Here is a 21,487-nt window from a genome sequence, read left to right on the forward strand (position 1 = left end):
GCTTTCTCTGGTTGCGGCAAGCAGGGGCTTACTCATCCTTACAGTGTGCAGGCTTCTTGTTGCAGGGCTTCCCTTGTTGCAGAGCATAGGCCCTTGATGTGTGAGCTTTAGTAGTTTTGGCCCACGGGCTTAGTTGCTCTGCCGCAGGTGGAATCTTCCTGAACCAGTGATCGAACACCTGTCCCCTGCATTGGCAGATGGCTTCTTATCGACTGTGCCACCAGGGAAGTCCCAATGTTAGATATCATCTTGCCCCAAAGATTAGGTCCTTCCCCTTCTCTGGGACTTGCTGTTGTTTTCTGTGATCCTTCTTATGTATCACCAGTGCCTGCTTATCCGGGTTCCTTGGTTTCCTGTTCCTATAACCATTCCTAGCTTGCTTCACTCACTCTATATCAGAGGCAGCTTGTAAAGATAGTATTTAAATCACTGTTGTAGTTTATAGATTTGGATACATTAGCTAGTGGTCTTGCTTATTTAGCAAGCATTAATTTGACCATCTGTTATTTGCCAGGTTCTGTAAGTGAAGCCCTGGGGTTACTGATGCTTAGTACCTGACCTCATTCTTTCAGAGAATCATGCTACCAGCTGCCTCAGGGCCTTTGCACAAGCTGTTCGCTGTGCCCAAACTTTCAGATCTAGGTCAAGTGGCAGTTATCTCCTCAGCCACGGCACCCCTCCTCCATATGGACCACTTCCCCCTATTGTATCACTTGTGATCTTTTTTTTAAAACAGCTTAGTTTGCAATTACCTGTTTGTGTGATTTGATTATCTGTCCCCTAATTTCTAAATTCCGTGAGGCTGGGGGCTTTTTGCCCCACGCAGTTGTTCTCTCAGCGCCTGTAGGATAGTTCTGAGTTTGTACTTGGCATATAAAGGGTGCACAAAAAATATTTGTTGAATGAGTGGAGCCCTGAGAACATTGCTTTGCATCACCAATTGTTTTCCTTTAACTGGCAATATTGGGAGGCGGGGTGTCCTTCAACTAGAAAAGGGAGGAATATGGAAGAGCGGGCTTTTGAGGTCTAGGCAAAGCAGATGTTAAAAGTCCAAGGTCCCCAAATATGGCCATGGCTGAACTGGGGAAGACATCAAGGAGCACTGTGTGTGTCAGGTCGGGAGAGCGGAGATATTGGGAAGATGTGGAAGAGATAACTGCCCCCAAGAATGTTGGCTGTGAAGGAAAGAGAGAGTGGTATTTAGAGAATGAGAAAGGGATGAAGGGGAATTTTTGTTTTGGTCTTACTGTATTTTTAAATGTATGTTCAGGATCATAGAAACCGAGAAATTGTGTGCAGATGAGGCTCCAGGAAGGAACATTTTCAGTGTGAGAAGGAATACATCCATCTGTGCAAGCTTAGTCACTCAGTCGTGTCCGGCTCTTTGCAACCCCGTGGACTGTGGCCCACCAGGTCCTCTGTCCATGGAATTTCCTAGACAAGAATACTGGAGTGGGTTGCCATTTCCTCCTCCAGGGGATCTTCCTGACCCAAGGATAGAATCCGAGTCTTCTGTGTCTCCTGTATTGGCAGGCAAATTCTTTACCACTGAGCCACCTGGGAAACCCCAGGAACATGTTCACTCATGAACTAATGATTGAATACCAAATCATTTTCATTTTATTGCTTAATGTGTATATTCTCAGGGTTCTAAAGGACTTTGACAGGTGTCAATCAGATTGTATCTGAGCCCATTTTCCACATGGGCTCAGAGTTTTAGGGACTTACTCTGAGTTTCATAGTGAATAATGTCAGCATCAGAACCCAGGTCTTCAGCATCTCAGGATGCCCTGACCTGCCTGCAGGCACAGAGCTCACCTGTGTCCTGTGACTTGGAATACTTGTCTGTAGTTCCTACAGGTGCTGTCCTCTAGTCTAGAAGATCCATTACCCTTTTCCCACCCTTTACCCTCCCCCGGCCACAGCCAGGAACAAATGACAAGTTACTGTTGATCTTGGTGATGATATGGTTGTTACATATTTTGCAAAGGAGATGGGAATTAAGGAACTCGGGGTAAGAGGAACTTGGGGTAAAAATATAATGCATTAAGGAAATATTTTAATCTTGTGAATTGAGTTTCTTTTTCTGTGGCTCACCTCCACCTGGCCCTCCTGCTGTGTTCAGTCTTTTGCTGGTAATTTTGCATCCTGCATGCACTTAGTACTCCTTTTCTGAAACATAGTTGGTGTACCATTTTGGGAAGAGAATGTATTAAGCCTGCTAGGGGAATAGTGTGTGCTGGACCCAGAGCAGAATCAAATGGAAAGCTGCTCTCCCAGGCAGCAGTGAAACCACTTCTAATGGACAGATACTTCGGGCTTTGTTGAGTTCCCCACCCCCATTCCCCCCAACAAGATTAGAAAGGATACATGTGTGGCATTCAGTTCAGTTCAGTCGCTCAGTCGTGTCCGACTCTCTGCGACCCCATGAATCACAGCACACCAGGCCTCCCTGTCCATCACCAGCTCCTGGAGTTCACTCAAACTCATGTCCATCGAGTCGGTGATGCCATCCAGCCATCTCATTCTCTGTCGTCCCCATCTCCTCCCACCCCCAATCCCTCCTAGCATTTTCAGAAAAATTGAGCTTAGTTTCAGGTAGTCTCATACCCCACTTTCTTGCCTTTATCTGGCTCCCTTCTAGTAACCCCATTTAGCCTCTCTTTTGGGTGTGATGCTAGCTACCTATGTAACCACCACTTCCCTTTCCTTCTCTTTTTTCCTACAGAAAGATGTAGCACTTAAGCCTCAGGAACGCGTGGAGAAACGCCAGACCCCTCTGACCAAGAAGAAACGAGAAGCACTTACCAATGGCCTGTCCTTTCACTCCAAGAAGAGCCGACTCAGCCATCCGCACCACTACAGCTCAGACCGAGAAAATGACCGCAACCTCTGCCAGCACCTCGGAAAGAGGAAGAAAATGCCGAAGGGGCTCAGACAGGTGAGGACCCTTAGGGCTTGTTCCATCCTGTGGCTACTCTTCCTCAGGTGCCTACTTGTCTGTGGTTCTTCCTAACAGGTGGAGAGGAGATCCCTGGTGGGTGCTGGAGGGCTGCCCTGCAGAGCCATGTGTTTGCTTCTAAAAGAATATTCCAAAACCAAGCACTTTGAAACTCAGCACGGTACCCTTTCAGTCACATGTGCTCTGGGTAACTGAGACTGATTCTCGTGCTATTGGCATTGAAGGCAGACTGATGGAGGTCGATGGAGGTCTTGGTGATGGTCCAGGTAGACTGGCTTGCGGAAGAGATCGTCTGGGGTTGAGGAAAGGAAGTGGGCAGATCTGATCATATGCACTGTGTGTATCAAGGTCCTGAAGGGCTAAAAATGGTTGTCTGTATTCAGGCAGGGGACCCTACCTAAGATTTGTATTTTCTAGGGAAGCTCAAATGCTGTGGCAAGTGGGAGAGCAGTGTAGAGAAATGAGGTTTTTAGGTGTCCTCCACAGCCCATAATTCAGAACTGCCGTTGTGATCTGCCACTTGTATGAAGCCTGGTGATAGAGCTTACTGGGCTGTTTAATAATTAGGTTTCAATGATCCACAAGAAAATACAGCTCTTGGCATTTGGGGAACCCTTCTGCCTGTGGAAATCCCCACATGAGATAGATTAATAGTGAGAAACGAAGCTGTTTATAACAGTTTTTTCAGCACAAATCCAGAGGCTTTAGCACCTGCCGAGTTACCTGTGTCCTGGGTGTGTTTTGATTGTTTTTGGAGGGACCACGGGGTGAGACTGACTGTCTCTTGAAGGAAGCAGAGGAAGGGAGTGTGGTTCACAGAGCAGGTGCTGCTAATTAGAAGCTGAACAGGTAATTTCTATTTGCAGATGTTTCTCTGCAGAGCGAGAAGATCTAGGATCATACAAATCAGTGGTTCTAAAACTTAACAGATGATTAGAATCATATCATGAGCCTTATTAAACATATTCCTGGCTTCACCCTGGAAGCTGATGAATCAGAATCACTAGGTGTTTTGGCACAGAAGTTTGTAGTCTTAGAAATTTCCTATTTGATAATGGTCAAGCCAGTTTGAAAATAATTTTTATAAAGAATCAAGAACATTTTTCTGGTGATGAATTTTAGTCAAAAATTTGGAAAAATGAAACTTTCTAAAAGATTTAGTGGGCAGTTTGGTGTCAGAGTTGAACTTGATGGGTAGACTTCTGAGAAAATACGTGGAGCAATGGACTTCAGCATGGACTTGGGAGGGTCTCAGGAAAGTGTCCCCGGTTCTAACACATTTGGCAGTTTTACTTTGTCCTCAAATAAAATGCCAGATGGGAGTCATAAAAGTAATTACTAACATTTGTCTAATACATAGCACGGTAATCACGTAAGTGAAGGAGTTTCTGTAGTATGATCTATAATTTTCACAACAACCCTGGTGAGGAGATGATGTGATATTATGGTTACTTTACAGACAGGAGACCTGGGGCTTAAAGAAATAAAGTGACTTAGCTGTGAGGGACAGAGCCGGGGTGTAGACCTAGATTTCTCTGCCCTGCTCTGTTTCAACTGTATGTTGTACTTCCCTTGGTTGATACAAGGACTCCAGGTTGTGGGGTGCAGGGAATATACAAGTATTTTTAGAAAGTTCATGGGTTAGTTTGGTCAGAGGGAGGGATTGTGGTTATAGAAATGGCCTGTGAAAGCTCAAGAAGAAAATAGGATAAACTCCCAAGTACAGTGAGCATAGAAAATTTGGATGAAGATTTATATATATATATATGTATAGAAAGTGGGGTGAGGTCTAGGTTCTGTAAAAGATAATGTGCCTGTGGTATTTGTGACTCACAGACCAAGCCTCTCCCTGTGAGCTATGCGGAAAAAGTGGTTTTTCCAATGTCCAGAGATTGCCCTGTGACCACTGCCTCTCCTGGAGGTCCTCCCTCCCACAGGGTGGGAGGAGGGACTTCTTATCCTTTCAGGCAAGAGATCAGTTTAATTCTGAGCCTCCAAAGAGCTGTGGTTCCTTATCCTTGACTCTCTTACTCCCAAACTTGATCTGACTTTTCTGTTCTCCTTCCTCAAAATTCTTCTTTCTACTTTGTCCTCTAGTTGAAAGAGTCTATGATCTTACAAGAAGGCTAGGACTCGTCTGTCTCAAATTCGAGTAGCTTTTTGGTCTTAATGATCAATCTTCTGGTACTAACGGTGTTTGAAATCAAAGCTTTCCTTGTTTCAGGGAAAATATTTGAAAAGCGATTAATCTGACTCACTTTTTATGAATCACAGAGAAGAATGAATTGTATTTTGGGCCTGTGTAAGAGTTTTAAAAACAAGTTGTGTTTTCTTATCTTCAGTGTTTATGCCAAAGTATACTATCCAATTTAATTTTTTTTTAAGTAGGAAGGGAAACCAAAGTTGATAATTGAGGTAAAACTGTAATGCTTTTATTTATAATATTCCTAGCATCATATGGGGAGAAGGCAATGGCAAGCCACTCCAGTACTCTTGCCTGGAGAATCCCATGTACGGGGGAGCCTGGTGGGTTGCAGTCCATGGGGTCGCTACGAGTCTGACGTGGCTGAGCGACTTCACTTTCACTTTTCACTTTCACACATTGGAGAAGGAAATGGCAACCCACTCCAGTGTTCTTGCCTGGAGAATCCCAGGGACGGGGGAGCCTGGTGGGCTTCCGTCTATGGGGTCACACAGAGTTGGACACGACTGAGGTGACTTAGCAGCAGCAGCAGCAGCATCATATGTGCTATTATGAAGCCCTGAGCAATAGCACTGTCTGTTGCTGCCCATCTGTAAAATGAGTTTTAGACTAGAAGGTTTCTCAGTCCCATGATTCTTTAAGTTTTTGAATAACACAAAGATACTGAATATATAATTTTGTTGAAATCTGTAATGGAATACCATCGTAGGCCTGAAAATAATTTAATTTTGAAGTCTGTGACTGGTTGTCTCTGTGAAAACGTTAAGGGGAGAGAATGAGATGCATTCGTGGTATGTCAGCCCAGGTAAGTGCTGTCCGTTGTGTGATCCTTAGTAAAAGGTGACGCACAGATGTGTTTAATGGTTACAGTAGATGTTCCACAGCTTGTGCGAAGAATGTCTGATACTGCTTTCCTACCATGCCAGAGGTCTGTACACATCACAGTTACTTCACCACCCCACCCCACCCCACCTTTGCCTCTTTTCAGATAAAGTAGCTGATTCTTAACTGTTTTAGCCACGAGGGGACCTTGAGATGGAAATGGGCCTTGAGGAGAATTTCTGAATTAATGGATTATTGTTCAGTGCCTCTCATTGAGGGAGTGATAAAATTGCAAGAACCACAGATGAAAGAGAGCAGCAGGAGGTGAGAATTTATTCTTTAGTTTTGACTTGGTGACAGTGGATTAGATTTGAATTTTATTAGGAATTGGTACTCCCTAAGCAAGGAACTTAATGTGCAACTTTCTGTAACTATGGGAAGATGTTACTCCTCAGTGCAGAGAAAATAAAAGGTGTGTGTGTGTTTTTTTTTTCCCCTGAAACTTCATTGAAGGCAACTAATCTTTTTACTGCGAGAATGTAGGTACATACTTTTTTAGAGAGAGATGTGTAGTTCTGAAACTAAACTGCCTTTTCCTTCTCTTGCCTGATTATAAAACCTCACTTCTCATGAAATTTTTCCAAACTGTTAAAAGAAAGTGTTTTTAACTAGCACTTAGCTACCCCAGTGGAACTTACCTATTGGGTTATGTTTTTAAGTATAAATACATAACTGACTTGGAAGATACTGAACTAGCAACTGTCTTATAAAAGGGTTCAACTTTTTTATATGGCAAATTTGAAAACTTTACAAAAGGGTTTATAAAAGTGAGGGAAGGGACAAGTTAACTGTTATACAGAAGAGTGCATGTCTTTCTCATCTCCCTGTGCTTATGTTTGTCCTATGCAGAATTATTTGCTCACGATGTGAATACTCAGACATTATATTATAAAGTTTTGGCTCTTATTAATAAGGGTATGGTAGGTTCTCCCCTCCCCCAATTTGACTTAGGAGTGGGAAAATCAAAACAGAGGTTGATAGATCCTCTGCATAAAAATCTTTACTCTCTTAATTTGGAAACTACCAAAGAACACAATGAAATCATGGGCTGCCAAACTTTCCAACCAAGTCTTAACTTCTGCAGAAGCTAATCTTTGGGAAACTTAACTTCTCTAAGGGCTCTGAGTTTAGTTTTCTTTCAGTATGTCTGACTTCCAGACCACAGGGGATGCTTTAAAATTTTAATACTTTGTCATTGAAAACACTGAGAGCCAGGGGATTTTTAAAATAGAGAAGCGATAGGGAAAAGTTGATAAGGGTTCAGAGAACTCTCAGATTTGGCTCCGAGTGAATATTTCTAAATCTCCATTTAGTCCATTAGTCTGTCCTCTCTCTCTCTACTATGAACTGAACCAGAGGAAATAGGCCTAAATCAACTAGGAGGAATTTTTAGGTTACATGAACTTTTCTAACAAATAGATACCAGGATGGATCATCAAAATAAATCCCAGAGTCTCCCTCCTAATTGAATTTTAAGTTCCCAAAAGCCATTCATCTAAGGACAGAATTTCCCAGAGAGAAGCAACCTATTGAGATTGCTTCAAGCAGTAGGTGAACACTTTGGGAGAAAAATAAAGAGATTTGGGAATATTTCAGGAGCCCAGCAGTTAGACTCTAACCTTGCTGGTGAGAATGGCTTGTGTGGGAATGTCTTACATGGTTTAGATGTCTTTATACAGGTTGATCTGGGTAGGTTTGGCTTGTAAGGAATGAGAATTTTCTCCTGTCTTTGAAAGTCTGTTATGGTGGAGTCAAACTTGGTAGAGGATTAATAGCTGACATTGTAGATACCACTGTAGATGTATACTGATTTCTAGGAAGAGAAGGAATTGATCCCAGTGTCAAGTCTTTAGAATTAGAGCTTCATGTGGTGGCTGTGTCTGCTTTGTATATTGGCATTGCATATTTGCCTTATTTGGAGTAAGTGGTTGTGTTGGTCAAGGGCCCAGGAGACTCAAGCCACCAGCTGAACTTGTACCCACCTGATGAATCAATAGGTCTTGCCCACACTGTTCACCTTTGAGAGCATTTACTACTATAGGTGGATCCTTTATCTCAGTGAACTCAGATTGTTGGAAGAGTCCTTGGTGACATGACATTTGTTACTAGCAGAAATTCACTTGCAAAGAAGGATTTATAATGGAAAACTTTGATTAAACAGATCCAGTTCAAGTCACATTGCTGAAGACCTGCTGATTGGTTCTGGGTGGAAATCCAGGCTGAAATCACACAGATATTTATCCAGCTTGACTCTAGGGCCTACAGGGTTCTGGAAATCAGAGCATTTGAAACACTACTGTAATTAGGTATTATACTTTAGTAATGAAAAGACACGAACTTTGCTAGGTGCTCTTTCATAAATACATTTGTTATAATAGTTAAATGACTGAAGGAAGCAAGAAACCTGAGCAGCAGTTAAATCATTTTTACTTCATGCCTCAGAGTTTCAAGTTTAATGTGTTAAGTGGGATTTTATTTGCCTTTTAAAAAGTATAGTCATGTGAAGTTTACAAAAGTAGATATTGAAGAAAATTCTTTTTTACCTTGTGATGCATTTAAGTTGCACACAACTGTTTTCTCTTTGCCCAAACTACAGAAATGAGAATAAAAATATATAAGAAAGGATTGGGAGTAAGAGTGGGGAGGAGGCTGGCTTGTAATTGCTTTTGGAATCTTGATTGACTTGAAATAAGGATAAGATGCCAGTTTTTAACATCTGGTTTTTGGGGAGCCTCCAACTCAGGCTGGTCTCTTTTCAGAATTAGTTGTATTTTATGTTGAAGGTATTTGTTTGGTATTTAGGAACCTCGGACTATTATAACAAAAAACTAGCCTACGAGGCTTTTCCATCCATGGGATTTTCCAGGCAAGGGTACTGGAGTGGGTTTCCATTTCCTTCTCCAGGGGATCTTCCCAACCCAGGGATTGAACCCAGGTCTCCCGCATTGCAGGCAGACACTTTACTGTCTGAGCTACCAAGGAAGCCCCAATTTTATATTGGAGGTATTTATTTGGTATTTAGAAACCTCGGACTATTAAAACAGCAAACGCTATGAAGGTTTTTTTCTTTTTCTTTTTTTCTCTTGGGCATTTAGAAGCAGTGAGTTTATTCTGTGAGTTCTCGGATTTTTGTTTTGTGTCTTTTGACTCCTTCTATTGTTGTCTGGGATATAGTCTCATCAGCTGTGCATGTTGCTAAAGTGTTAGTCACTCAGTGGTGTCCATCTCTTTGCAACCCCATGGACTGTAGTTCACCAGGCTCCTCTGTCCATGAAATTCTCCAAGCAAGAATACTGGAGTGGGTAGCCATTCACTTCTCCAGGGAATATTCCCAACCTAGGGATAGAACCCGGAGAAGGCAATGGCAAGCCACTCCAGTACTCTTGCCTAGAAAATCCCATGGATGGAGGAGCCTGGTGTAGGCTGCAGTCCATGAGGTCGCTAAGGGTCGGACACGACTGAGCGACTTCACTTTCCCTTTTCATTTTCACACATTGGAGAAGGAAATGGCAACCCACTCCAGTGTTCTTGCCTGGAGAATCCCAGGGACGGGGGAGCCTGGTGGGCTTACTGTCTATGGGGTCACACAGAGTCGGACATGACTGAAGTGACTTAGCAGCAGCAGCAGCAGGGATAGAACCTGGGTCTTTTTCATTGCAGGCAGATTCTTTACTGTCTGAGCCACCAGGGAAGTCCTCTTAGCATGTTGCTAAGAGGGAGCATAAATATCACTTGACTTCAGAGAGACAGATGTTTGAAATGAAGTGGCCAGTGATAAATTTTATCCCAAGTGACATATATAACTCTTAATTAAAATTTAGTAAAAATCAACTAAAAAGGACGTAGCACATTGACTACCAACCTCATAAAATAAAACCCATAGAAAGAAAATAGGCTGAATTGGAAAAGGAACTGCAGTTGATAGAATGGGCAGTAACTTAGCTTGAACAATCCTGAAACCTATGGAAATTGTTTCATAAAACAGTGGGCTTCACTAATCACAAAGTAAGAATTTGTTATATGTATGTGTGCGTGGAACTTTGTTAAGGGCTGTTTAAATATTCTATATATTGTTAGAAGAGTAACATGGGTGTTGATGGAAATGGTGCTCCATTGTACCTGTTGGAAATTCTTACAAAACTGGCGATTGAAGGGTGACACAGCATGTTTTTCTCTTTATAGGACTTAGTCACTACCCTTCTGATAGTTGATGAGGGTAGACAGTCTCCATTTCCTTCATTATATTAAAACTGCCTTTCTGTGTTAATGTATACTTTTCCCTCTTCTGAAGATACAATTTTGTCTGCATGTGGCCAGATCTTAGCTTCAAAAGGTGAAATAAGCCTCCATGTGTTCTGCATTCTAATCTCCACTTAAAGCCGTCCCATCTCCACACACGTCTATACATAACAGGTATTGAGTGGGAGGCGGGAGTGGGTGGGTGGCTGCGTGGTTTGCAGTGGTGTCGGTGGGGAGCTGAACAGATGGTGGTGATAGCCACGTGTTGCGAGATTCCCGTGGGAGTTGATGGTGGTGACAGGCGACTCACAATGTGCTATTTACAGTTTGGGTTTGCAGTCTTTCAGTGACATCTGAATGCTCTTTAGCAACTGCTTTCATTACTGCCTTTCCAGGAGCTGCTAATTGAAAATGAAATTGTGGGTGGGCTTTAAGGCAGGCCCAGGCAGTGCGATGTGGTAAATATTAGAACTGTTGGATATTTTAAGGCCCGGTTTGTAATTGTTTTTCCAAGAAGGAAAAGCTGATGGTGCGTTTGAAGATTCAGTATGTACTCACAGGCAGAGCTGAATGTCTCATCCTGCCCAGAGAGCCAAATGTGCACTCACTGGGCTGGAACCAAGCCATGTGCCCGGGGCCCACCTTCGTATGGTCCACTTTGAATGTGTGGCCGTGGGAGGCTCTCATTTTCAGTCCGCCAGCATCTTGTAGTGGCCGCTGCTGGTGTTTGTAGCTCATCTTCCTTCTTTCCTCCTCTGCTGTTCATACGCTCACTGTGCAGAAGAAAACGAGGGTCTCATCTCTTAAACGCGGTGGTATTGCATTCCAGGTATTGCATACAACTTTTCTTCCTATAAACCTTTTCCTGAGATACGATGCTGCTGAAGGCAATTGAGGCCTCCAGGCACAGTGAGCGAAGAGGAAGATGGAGGATTTGATTGGACTTTGACAGTAGGTGATGTTGTTGGTTTTCCTATGGCTGCCTCCAGCCGCGGGATTGTCATTTGTACCTCATCTTTGGAGTTGTTAGCTAAAGCGTCAGTGGCATTTCTGAAATGGTAGCTTTTATAAGTGTTTATGTGAAGAATTGTTTTATTGCCCATTCTCAAAATAGCTTTGCACAGAGAAATCTTGTGCTGAACGAGGAATGACCTCCCTCTTGGAAGTGCTTTTAGCTCTCTTTTTAATTAAATATGAAGATAGATACAACATTACTGCATTCTTTTTAGCTTTCCCCGAACATTTCAGTGAGTGCTATGAGACAAAACCATCTGAATTATATGCTTTTTTTGAGTAGGGCTGATACTGCTTTTAGAGAATCCCTGAGGGGTTAAGGGGACCTTGATGACACCCCCTTGCTGTACTTAACCCTCAGTCCCATTAGACCTGGCTTGCCACAGGAACCCAACTGTTTTAATGCACTTGAGTTACTGCTGTACCCTAACGATGTTTAAAAGAACCTATTTGGGTATTTTAAATTAACTCTGGAGCGTTTTGTCTCTTGATGATGATTTTATACCAGGCAGATATAACAGAATTCTTGCAGGAGTTCAAGGTGTTTTTACACCTAGGAGTATGTGTCCTCATGCTGGTCATTACGAAGACATACACTCACAGGAGTAGAGCTACAGTGACTCACAAACTCGGAGAAATCCTGTCCAGCCCCACCTGGAGTCTTTCAGGAGCCCGACGAGCTCTGCCATGGGACCTGTGGGAACACGTGACCCACATTCCGTGATCCCGACTCTGCAGAAGTTGCCACTTCTCCCGAGCCGCTGCCTACCATGACACTGTTGTCGCCGGTCATTCTGTGAGCAATGTGCGCCTGTGACTGCTCAGGAGGCACTCGTGTCGCACATTTTAAAATTACGTGGTCCAAGGCTGGATGGTCCTAATTGACAGTAATGGGTCTGAGAGGCTGAGATTGGCTGGAATTAGATTGAGAAGCAAGTAGCTGCATTTTGTGGATGGGAACATACAGAATAAAGTTGCTCATAGGATGGTCTTTGGACCACCTTTGCCAGAACAACCCTGGGGCTTTTGCAGATTTCTAGTCATCACCTCTGACTGGTGGCGCCAGTCTTTGGGGTGGGGAATCAGAGTATGGCACCAAGTTCCTCAAGCAGCCCCAGTATAGGAGCTGCAGGAGACATACTTTTAGTAAACTGAATCATGTTCTTTTTTTTTTTTAATTTGTATAAAAAAGAAATTACAGTGCTATTTGGAAAACTTGTAACAGATCTTAAAGTTTTTAAAACCATATCCTGTTCTAAATAATTTTATCCATACTAGGACCATATTCTCTTTCTGCATATTTACTAATTGAGTTCTTTTTCAAAATTTTATTGGAAAAAAAGAAATATTAATTCCAAATACTATAGACATTACATGACAAAAAGTTAATGTTTTCCAAATGCCTGCTTTTTGATACCTTACTAGAATGTAGTCTCAGTAGCAGAGTTATGTTTTATTCTTCTTGCCTTGAATCCACCAGCTCCCTGAAAGAACACAGCTTTTTATACATCTGGCAGCTGGAGTTTATTCACTATTCTTTTTTAAATTTCCTCCTTCTTTTCTTCTTCTTCTTTTTTTTTTTTTTGTGGCCGTACCTCACAGCATGGAGGATCTTAGTTCCCTGACCAGGTATCAAACCTGTGCCCCTTGCAGTGGAAACATGGAATCTTAACCACTGGACCGCTGGGGAAGTTCCTTTTAGGTTCCACTTACTGCTTTCTTTTTTCAGCATGACAGTGGTATTTTGCTCTTAAGGTTTACAAGTTTTAAAATCTTCCATATTATAAAAATCAGTGATATTTGGTGGTGGTATTGAAGGGGCAGATGGAAATGAAACCTGAAAATACTGCCTCTCTATCAGTTGTGCCTGAAGAGCATTATTATTTTCATCATTAGTAAAAAAGATTTGACATAATAAAATGTTATCCTTGAACTTTTGGTTTGGGTTCCACAAATTCACAAGAAAATATTTTCCTTCTAAAACCAAACAGAGCGAAAGCCCTCAGAAGAAGTTTTGTTTCAGTAGCAAAACCTGTACTTAGGATTTAACAATTGCCTGAGGTGTGTCAACACTAGGTAGCATTTATTTTTAATGCATTGCTATGAGACTACAAATGCTGTTTCCCCGGAGATGAGTGCAAAATGATCCCCTGAACAGTTGCTAATGAAATTATCACACTGTATGAATAAGACTATTAATAAGGACTTCTGATGTAAAAGAAAATGCTGTCATCAAATTTCCCTAAGACATAATGAGGGTGATGAGAAAAACACCTGCCTCTTGGGTGACACATAATGCTGGGTCATGGGCCCCACTCACGTTGCTAGAAGGCTGAATCGAATGGTGCTTTCTGAAACTCAAGCAGCCCATGTGCATAATTTATCATCACCTGCCTCCTGCTTCCTCGGATTCAAACTCTAAAATTTGTATTTCTCAAATAAACGTGGCAGTGGGGAGGGTTATGGTGAGGCAGCTGGGGCTTCGGTTGTGTAGGTATGTGTGAAGGGGATAGACTGGGATCGTGTAGGGACTCTAAGCCAACTACCCTTGGTTCTCTAGCCAGAGTGCAGAGACAAACTGATACACCAGAATATCGAGAGAGGATACGGAGTTTAAAAGAAACTTTACCGTGATGATCCTGACCCTGCTCTTCTTTGCCTTTTCTTAAACCTGATAGCCCATCTTACTCCCTGCTTTTCTGTCTTGGAGTCTGTTTTCATGCTAGGCTTTCAGCTTTTTGACTTTAATCTCACTTTCTCCTTCCCTCCAAAGTCTCTTGCTTTCTTCTCAACCCAGTTAGGATTGTATGGGAAACCACTTAGATTTGCTCTGAGTTACAGAATGCCTTTGCCACTTGGATTCTTGCCCCATTGATTTTGCTGGTCCTTTCCCCTCAACGTTTATGCTGATCACCCTTCCTGGGGCTTCCCCAGGTGTGGCTAGTAGTAAAGAACCTGCCTGTCAATGCAAGAGACGCAAGAGACCTGGATTCCATCCCCGTGTCAGGAAGATCCCCTGGAGGAGGATGTGGCAACCCACTCCAGAGTTCTTGCCTGGAAAACCCCATGGACAGAGGAGCCTGGCAGGCTCCAGTTCATGGGGTCACAAAGAGCTGGACACAGCTAAAGTGACCACCTCCCTTCATCCTTTCCCTGGGTTCTTAGCGTCGTTCAGCATTGTTTTGATGTTTTTGGTTGTTGTAGTCTCTTGTTTAAAAGCTTCAGTGGCCCTGCATAGCCAGTGAAATAAAATCAAGGCCCCCTTAGTGTAGGCCTTCTGGGTCCTAAGTTTGATCTAAATTGCCTTTCCTGTCTTGCCTCTCTCCCGGCCCTCCATAAACTCCAGACTTGCTGCAGTTGCTGTTGTCTGCATGAACCCTGTGGTTCCCCACTCTGCTAGGACAACTTATGCTGTTCCCTTCCTTTGGAACGGCCTTCTTCAGTAGTCCTATTTGTCTTCAGTGATGACTTCAAATCTACTGCTTTCTTGAAGCTTTTATGATCTTTTCTTTGTTTATAACTAGGGTGACCCAAAAATTTATCACCTATAATGTAGGACATTTCTGAGAGTGAAAGGGATCAATATGAATAATTACCCTGTAATAATAAGCATAAATCAGGACTTCCTGGAAAACTAGGATTTACGCTCACTCTAATTCACTTTTGATATTTTCCATTTTGTACCTTGTTTTAGAGTTGGCTGAATACATGTCCTTCTCCCCACCTAAAGTCAAACTACCTCAGGACATTAGTCTGAGTCATGACAAGGGGCCCAGGCTTGTTTGGCCTGTAGGCAAGTAGAAGCCTTGACACCTGTTTCAAGGATGTCCCTGCCTGGAAAACCTGAGATGCCTTCCTTGCTTCCCATTTGTAGTGTTGAGCGCTTGGAATCTGTTCTCTATACCACAACCAACACGAACTTTAAAAAATCTGCATTTATCATGTCATTCCCGGATGTGAATCCACTCTGTGGCCTCTCAGTGTCTTCAGATTAAAATTCAGACTCCTGTGGGCTCTCATGCCTGGCTTAACAGCTCACTGTGTCTGTAGCTTCATGTCTTGCCCCCTGGATCCTGCCCCTTTGTCCTTCCCTCATTTCCACCAACACGTCCAGTTCTCTCCCACCTCAGGTACCTTACACAAGCTGTTCTTCCAGCCTGAAGTGCTCTTCCCACTGCTCTTTGCATGATGGGCTCCTTCTAGTCCTTTCAGCCTGAGCTGAAATGTCAGCTTCTCGGAGAGGCTTTTTCTGACATAATGTTCACTCCAGGCTCTGCCCTTGGTCTGTTCTCCTTTGCACCCACCTTTTTAGTTTCCTAACGCTTAGCATGGTTTATAATGATAGATTTTTACATTCTGTAGTTTTCTTTCTGCCCCTTCTGCTGGACTCCAAGCTCTCCTGAAGCAAAATACCATAGCCATTTTCTCCACCATTGTGTTTGTAGCACATTGCCTAGCACGTGAAAGAAGGTGTGTCATAAATTAAAACTTGATTGGAGGTTGGAATAATAATTATTTCTCCAATTGATGGCATTGCTAATATGTGCTCTTGTTGCATTCCAATGTTAATTGCTTACAGCAGAAAAAAAAAAAGGCAATGCAATATGACCTTTGTTTTCCCTCTCTGGGGATATGAATGTAAAATGAGATACTGATGATCAGCAGATACACACCAGGCAGAAATTTAATCCAAGAAATCACTGCCCTTCTGGTGGATGGTGTCTGCTCTCCTCCCATGGAATGTAGCAGCAGTCTGTCATCCCAGCGTCCTGGCCATCAGCGTAGTGAAATTGCTACTCTAGCCAGGAAAAGCTGGCCCAGGGAGCCTGCTGCCTTCCATTTTTCAGAGATCATCTGAAAGAGGCTGAACATGCAGAAGAGACGGAGGGGACGGTGGGCAGCAGTGAGGTGGGATTGACTGAGTCCTCTTTTACATGCAAATATTTTGTGTGAGGTTCTCCTCTTTCACTGTCAAAGTACAGACTATTTTAGCATGTCTTTGCAGTGTAAAATTATTGTCCCACATGCCCTCTGTCTAAAATATTTTGACTTTAGAAAATAGTTTGATGTTATTTCTATTTTACGAGGCCTAATTAATTCATTCTCCCCATAGTTGCTCTTTCAGCAGACATTGACTGAGCATTCTTTGTATGGAAACCTTACATAACAGACTCCGATACAGCAGAAAGGATGTATAACCATAATACCTCTGCCCTTGATGTGTTCACAGCTTGGAAGAGAGATCTTGACCTTTTGGAGAATGCTTAGTGTAAGTGAGGCTGGGACTGGTGCATTAAGTGCAGTTCAGAGGGAGACATGGTTGAGCATCTCTTAGAGAATGAATAGCTCCAGGCTTATCTTCTGAAGTTCTTTACAGCTGTTTCTTTCCCACCATGCCACCTCCCTCAGCCTTTTAAGAAACTCTTGAGGATAATGCCCTATCCTGCTGAAGGCATTAGTAACTGTTAGAACCAGTGCTGTGTTATCTGTTCCCTTGGGTTCTTACTTTCACAAATAAAAGCTTTGGCATTCTCATACTTTGACTTCCGGTGCAAGTTACTGGGAATTACTTGCCCCAATAATTTCATTAAAATCTTAATGGAGCACCAGTGTTTCCAGAAACTGCCATGTTTTTGACATGACCACACAAATAGGTATGTTTTCTAGAAATGGTTTTGCTGTGGTTACTAATCCGATGGTAACCTCTTGCACTGAATCTCTTGGTATGCAAACATCATATTTTTGTCCAAAGACGGAGCTTTTTATGCTAATCTGCACAAAGCAGAAAATATCTCACTTTTTGCTGTTTCTGTTTACTGGAGGTAGACAGTAATTTTCTATGCAAGTAGAACTTCAGATACTCTAAAATATTTAAAAGGAGTATCTGTGTAGGTATTTAGGCCTCAGATTTATACTGAGAATACTAATGGTAGCTGGTACAATTAGTGATCCCAGGAACAGATGAAGAAGCAGTTCCAAATTTACTAGTAGGTTATTTGATTTTCTTCTAGAAGATAATTTTTAAATCACTTTTTAAAAAATACTAGCTTTCTTGGAAAGTGTTAGAAATGGTGGTTTCCTGGTGAATTTCTCAAAAAAAAAAAAAAAGCCTATTCCATAAAGTTCACTCTGCCTCTCATACGACTCACTTTCCCTTCTTTCCCTTGGTGTCCAGTGGTTAAATATTTATTGACGATTACCCCTATGCTGCTGCTAAGTCGCTTCAGTCGTGTCCGACTCTGTGCGACCCCATAGACGGCAGCCCACCAGGCTCCGCTGTCCCTGGAATTCTCCAGGCAGATGTAATTTTAGGTGCGTGTGAAAGTGCAAGTTGCTCAGTCATGTCCCACTCTTTGCGACCCCATAGACTATACAGTCCATGGAATTCTCCAGGCAAGAATACTGGAGTGGGTAGCCTTTCCCTTCTCTAGGGGGTCTTCCCAACTCAGGGATAGAACCCAGGTCTCCTGCATTGCAGGCAGATTCTTTATCAGCTGAGCCACCTTAGGTGCATATAGCAGAGACAGAAGTCTCTGCATTGGAGGAAGTTATATTCTGATGGATTCAGTCTTTTTAACTGCAAATTCCATTTAAATGTCCAACCCAGACCTTTTTTTCAGCCTCTAGTTTCATAAACTCAGGTACTAATCATTTTCCCCCACCTGAGTCCTTCATAAACGCTTCAGATTCCTCACGTTTCACGGTGAACTCTGCAGTAGTCCTGAATTTGCTCTTCCTCTTCAGCTTCCTCGCTTAGCTAGCATGCGCAGCGTCTGCTAAACTTCCAGGCCGTGAATCTGCTCATGCTGGAGACCTGAAAGTCATGCTTTTTTTCCCCTTCACTCCCCATATTCGCACATCCTCTGGATTTATGTACTGTGTATTTCTCATCCGTCCCTCTTCGTTTACCACTTTCCACCCTGTTCTCCAGGGCATTGGTTCAGGTCTTCCTTCTCTGTCAGTAGCTTCCTTCGTTCTTTGATCCATCTTCCAAATTCCTCCTCAAGTAATCTTGACAACATGCAAACTAAATCATGTTACTTGCTTGAAGAGTCTTCACTGATTTAACTTTACTTGCAGACTAAACTAAAACTCCTTGTAGAAGTATAGAAATGCACCCATTTTGTACCTTCTAGGAATTCCCACCATCTTCCCCTTAGTGGGCTTCCTGACCCCCGTAGGTACCTCTATCACATCAGCCTTACCTATTTCCTAAAATATCTTCTACTCTACTTTCCCCTGACAAATCTGAATTCCCTTCGTCTTAGTGAGTCTAATCTGAGTTATATGTGAAATGCACAGTCCTACTAAATCAGAAATGGATGATTCCACTTGTTAAAATAACTTGCATTTTGAAAGGACACATTTTGAATCAGGAAAATTTTTAATTAGAATTTCATGTGGTACAGGAAAGGTAAAATGAAAAATTTTAGAGGACCATGGGAAGAAATTTTAGGGGGAATAGCCCAAAAGCATTAAAAAGACAGACTTTCTTTTTCATGGTGATCTTTGCTGGGGCACTTATATTGGGGTGGCATTTGGGGGTAACTGAAGACTTTCGTTAATGGAAGTGTTTTTCAAGTTGGTGAGTTGCCAAGTCAAGGAATGCCTGTACTGAGAGTTCTTTGGGGGCTTTTCATCTCTAGAAGAGGCACCTGTGCTTCTGTGTGAGTGAATTCTTTAGCGGTTCAAACCAAGAAACATTACATGTGATCTGAATGTTTTTATTCTTCTACATTAACATTGAAATGTAAAACATTTAGAGATACGAGGACATTTCTGTTTACCAGTCAGGTGTATAAACTTGGTAATGACTTAAAAATGTGGTTTATATTGGCTTATTTTACAATAAAGTTCCTGAGAAAGTGACCACAAATATGCTGAAAGGTTTGTCTGAAGTGAGCACCGTATTGTGGTTCCCCTGGTGTAATTGTTTCATATTTTGTCTGAATGAGTCAAGACACAAAGCACGGATAATCCCAGTGTTAGTTGAAAACAAGCACATTGAACTGGGATCCTCTTATTTCAGTTTGGGACTTTTTCACTTCAGCTTCCGCATTCTTTTTTGTAAAACTTTGATAGAATTTTTTTTTAAACAATCTATTGTCTTTATTCTTTCTACCACAGTTGCTATATTCCAAATCAGCATAGTTTTTAAGATATTTTTTTATGTTACAGGTGAACTGCTTTAGCAGTATGAGGCAGTCATTTTAAAAAGCTTTGTTTTCCTACCCATTTCCACTTTCCTTTTAAAAGGCTATTCTTGGAGGTAGAAATACAACTGTTGACGAAAAGAATGAGATAGGGAATAGTTCTTTCCTGCATCTCCTGGGATGGGGTCCTTCAGCTGTTCCTGAGCACGTCAGCCTCGTTCATCTTCTGTGCTTGATATCCACGTAAGAGCCGGGGTGTAAAATTGATCGGACTGTGATTCAAAGAGTGGGAGACAACCAGAAAAGTGTGCTAGAACACTTCTGTATTAGACAGGGGACAGTGGTGGCTCAGTGGTCAGAACCCACCTGGATTATAGGAGACACAGGTTCGATCCTTGGGTCAGGAAGATCCCCTGGAGAAGGAAATAGCAGCCTACTCCTATATTCTTGCCTGGGAAATCCCGTGGACAGAGGAGCCCAGTGGGCTATAGTCTGTGGGGTAGCTAAAGAGTCGGGCGTGACTGAGCGGCTTAAACAATGACAACAAAATGTTAGATAGGCCCCTTCTACACTTTTTGGTTTAGACACTGAAATGTTGTGTTGATACGTAGGTAATTGAGGACAGATTGTGGCTATTGATATGAGAAATGCTCTTTAAGGTTTTCTTTGAATAATTATGGGGATCTTCATTCAGGGCAGTGAGATTTTCCTGCTAGATGTTACATGTAGACGGCTGGAAGAAGAAGAAGCTGTCTTCACATTGTCTTATGGCCATGACTTTCAACTCACAGATATATTTTAAACACTACAGCTAATTAGAAGGAAAGAGGGCAGTTTTGTTGTGAATATATTCAGTGAAGAATAGGATGTCATATGTCTGCTATTATACTGTTCGGGCTCTATGAATACTATATCAGAGAAGGTACCTGGGAATCAGGAGTCTAGGGTTACAGGTTCTGTCTTGCTGTTGACACATTGTTGGTCCTTCACTGACTTACTGACTCGCTTTGACCCTCAATTTTTATGATTGAACAGTAATAAAAATGATGTATACTTATAACACTGGGAACGTGTGAAGTTGTATTAGAATACTTAAAATTTTCTTTTCCTTAAAAGTGTAAATAAGTAAGAGTTTAAAAATCATGAATTACCTGGACTTTGGTATTATTAATTTAGTTTACATGAACCTGCACTTAAATATATCACAAGTACAAAGAAATACACCTCAGAGTTTCTGCTTTGCAGTAGAGACTCTCTTTGGTAAAAAGTTATGATGTGCATATGGTTTTTCGACCACTGTAGATCCCACTGGGGACATTAGATTCAAAAACCTTAAATGGACTGGGCTCATGCATACTGTTTTTAGCAGATGATAAAAGCCTTTTGCTGAGAAGAAATTAATATGAAATGGTATGACATCTTTGTTTAGAGGCCATACCTGTTGGCAGCTATCTGAGAATTGTAATTTTAGATCTTTCAAATTGAAATTATGAAAATCTGCTTCTTATGAATAATTCATTTGAAGAAATACAGTGAAATTATTTCTAAACGTTACTTTTTAAACCACCAACCTATATTCTTGGACATACTGGATTTTAGTTTTTTAGTTTCAAAGAAAGTAAATTTCAGGGCAAGTATATTGATTCTTCTGGTTTAGAAAATTCTTCCCTGTACCTCATTTTTATAGAGTGAATGCAGTTTGTAAGAAACAGTGTCACTTCATTGGGACTGTTCAGCAGTCATTTGGCTGAAGTGGTCATTGTATTGGGTTTCCTCTCCTACCCTTTTCCAAATGAGCTCTCTTCCTTCAGGAAATGGTTTATGTGCATTCCACATGTCCCAAACACTGTTGTTATTATAGAGCCGTAAGAGGAATATAAGAGATGGGTCTCTGTTTTCCAGGGCTTCATCCTTGGGTTACCTAATTACTTTGAAACAGTTTAAAGTAAATAAACTGTGAAAAATTCTCTTTGAAAAGTTGTTGAATGATAGATACGCTCTTAGTTTCTCACTAATCTCCCTGGTGGTTTTTCT

At 42.0% G+C, this 21,487-nt stretch overlaps 1 protein-coding gene across 8 annotated transcripts in view; it reads left to right on the top strand.

Annotated features, from left to right (window-relative positions):
* Positions 1 to 21,487, top strand: part of AUTS2 (activator of transcription and developmental regulator AUTS2) — a 1,225,668-nt gene that overhangs the window by 305,551 nt on the left and 898,630 nt on the right. For all 8 annotated transcript variants that reach the window (XM_055409984.2, XM_055409986.2, XM_055409985.2 and 5 more), the window contains exon 2: positions 2,729 to 2,941. In XM_055409984.2, the coding sequence (XP_055265959.1) occupies positions 2,729 to 2,941 (213 nt within the window). The remainder of the gene's footprint in view (positions 1 to 2,728; positions 2,942 to 21,487) is intronic.

The sequence above is a fragment of the Moschus berezovskii genome, chromosome 27, assembly GCF_049115385.1.
Source record: "Moschus berezovskii isolate FMDL1 chromosome 27, NW_MosBer_1.0, whole genome shotgun sequence".
Lineage (NCBI taxonomy): Eukaryota > Metazoa > Chordata > Mammalia > Artiodactyla > Moschidae > Moschus > Moschus berezovskii.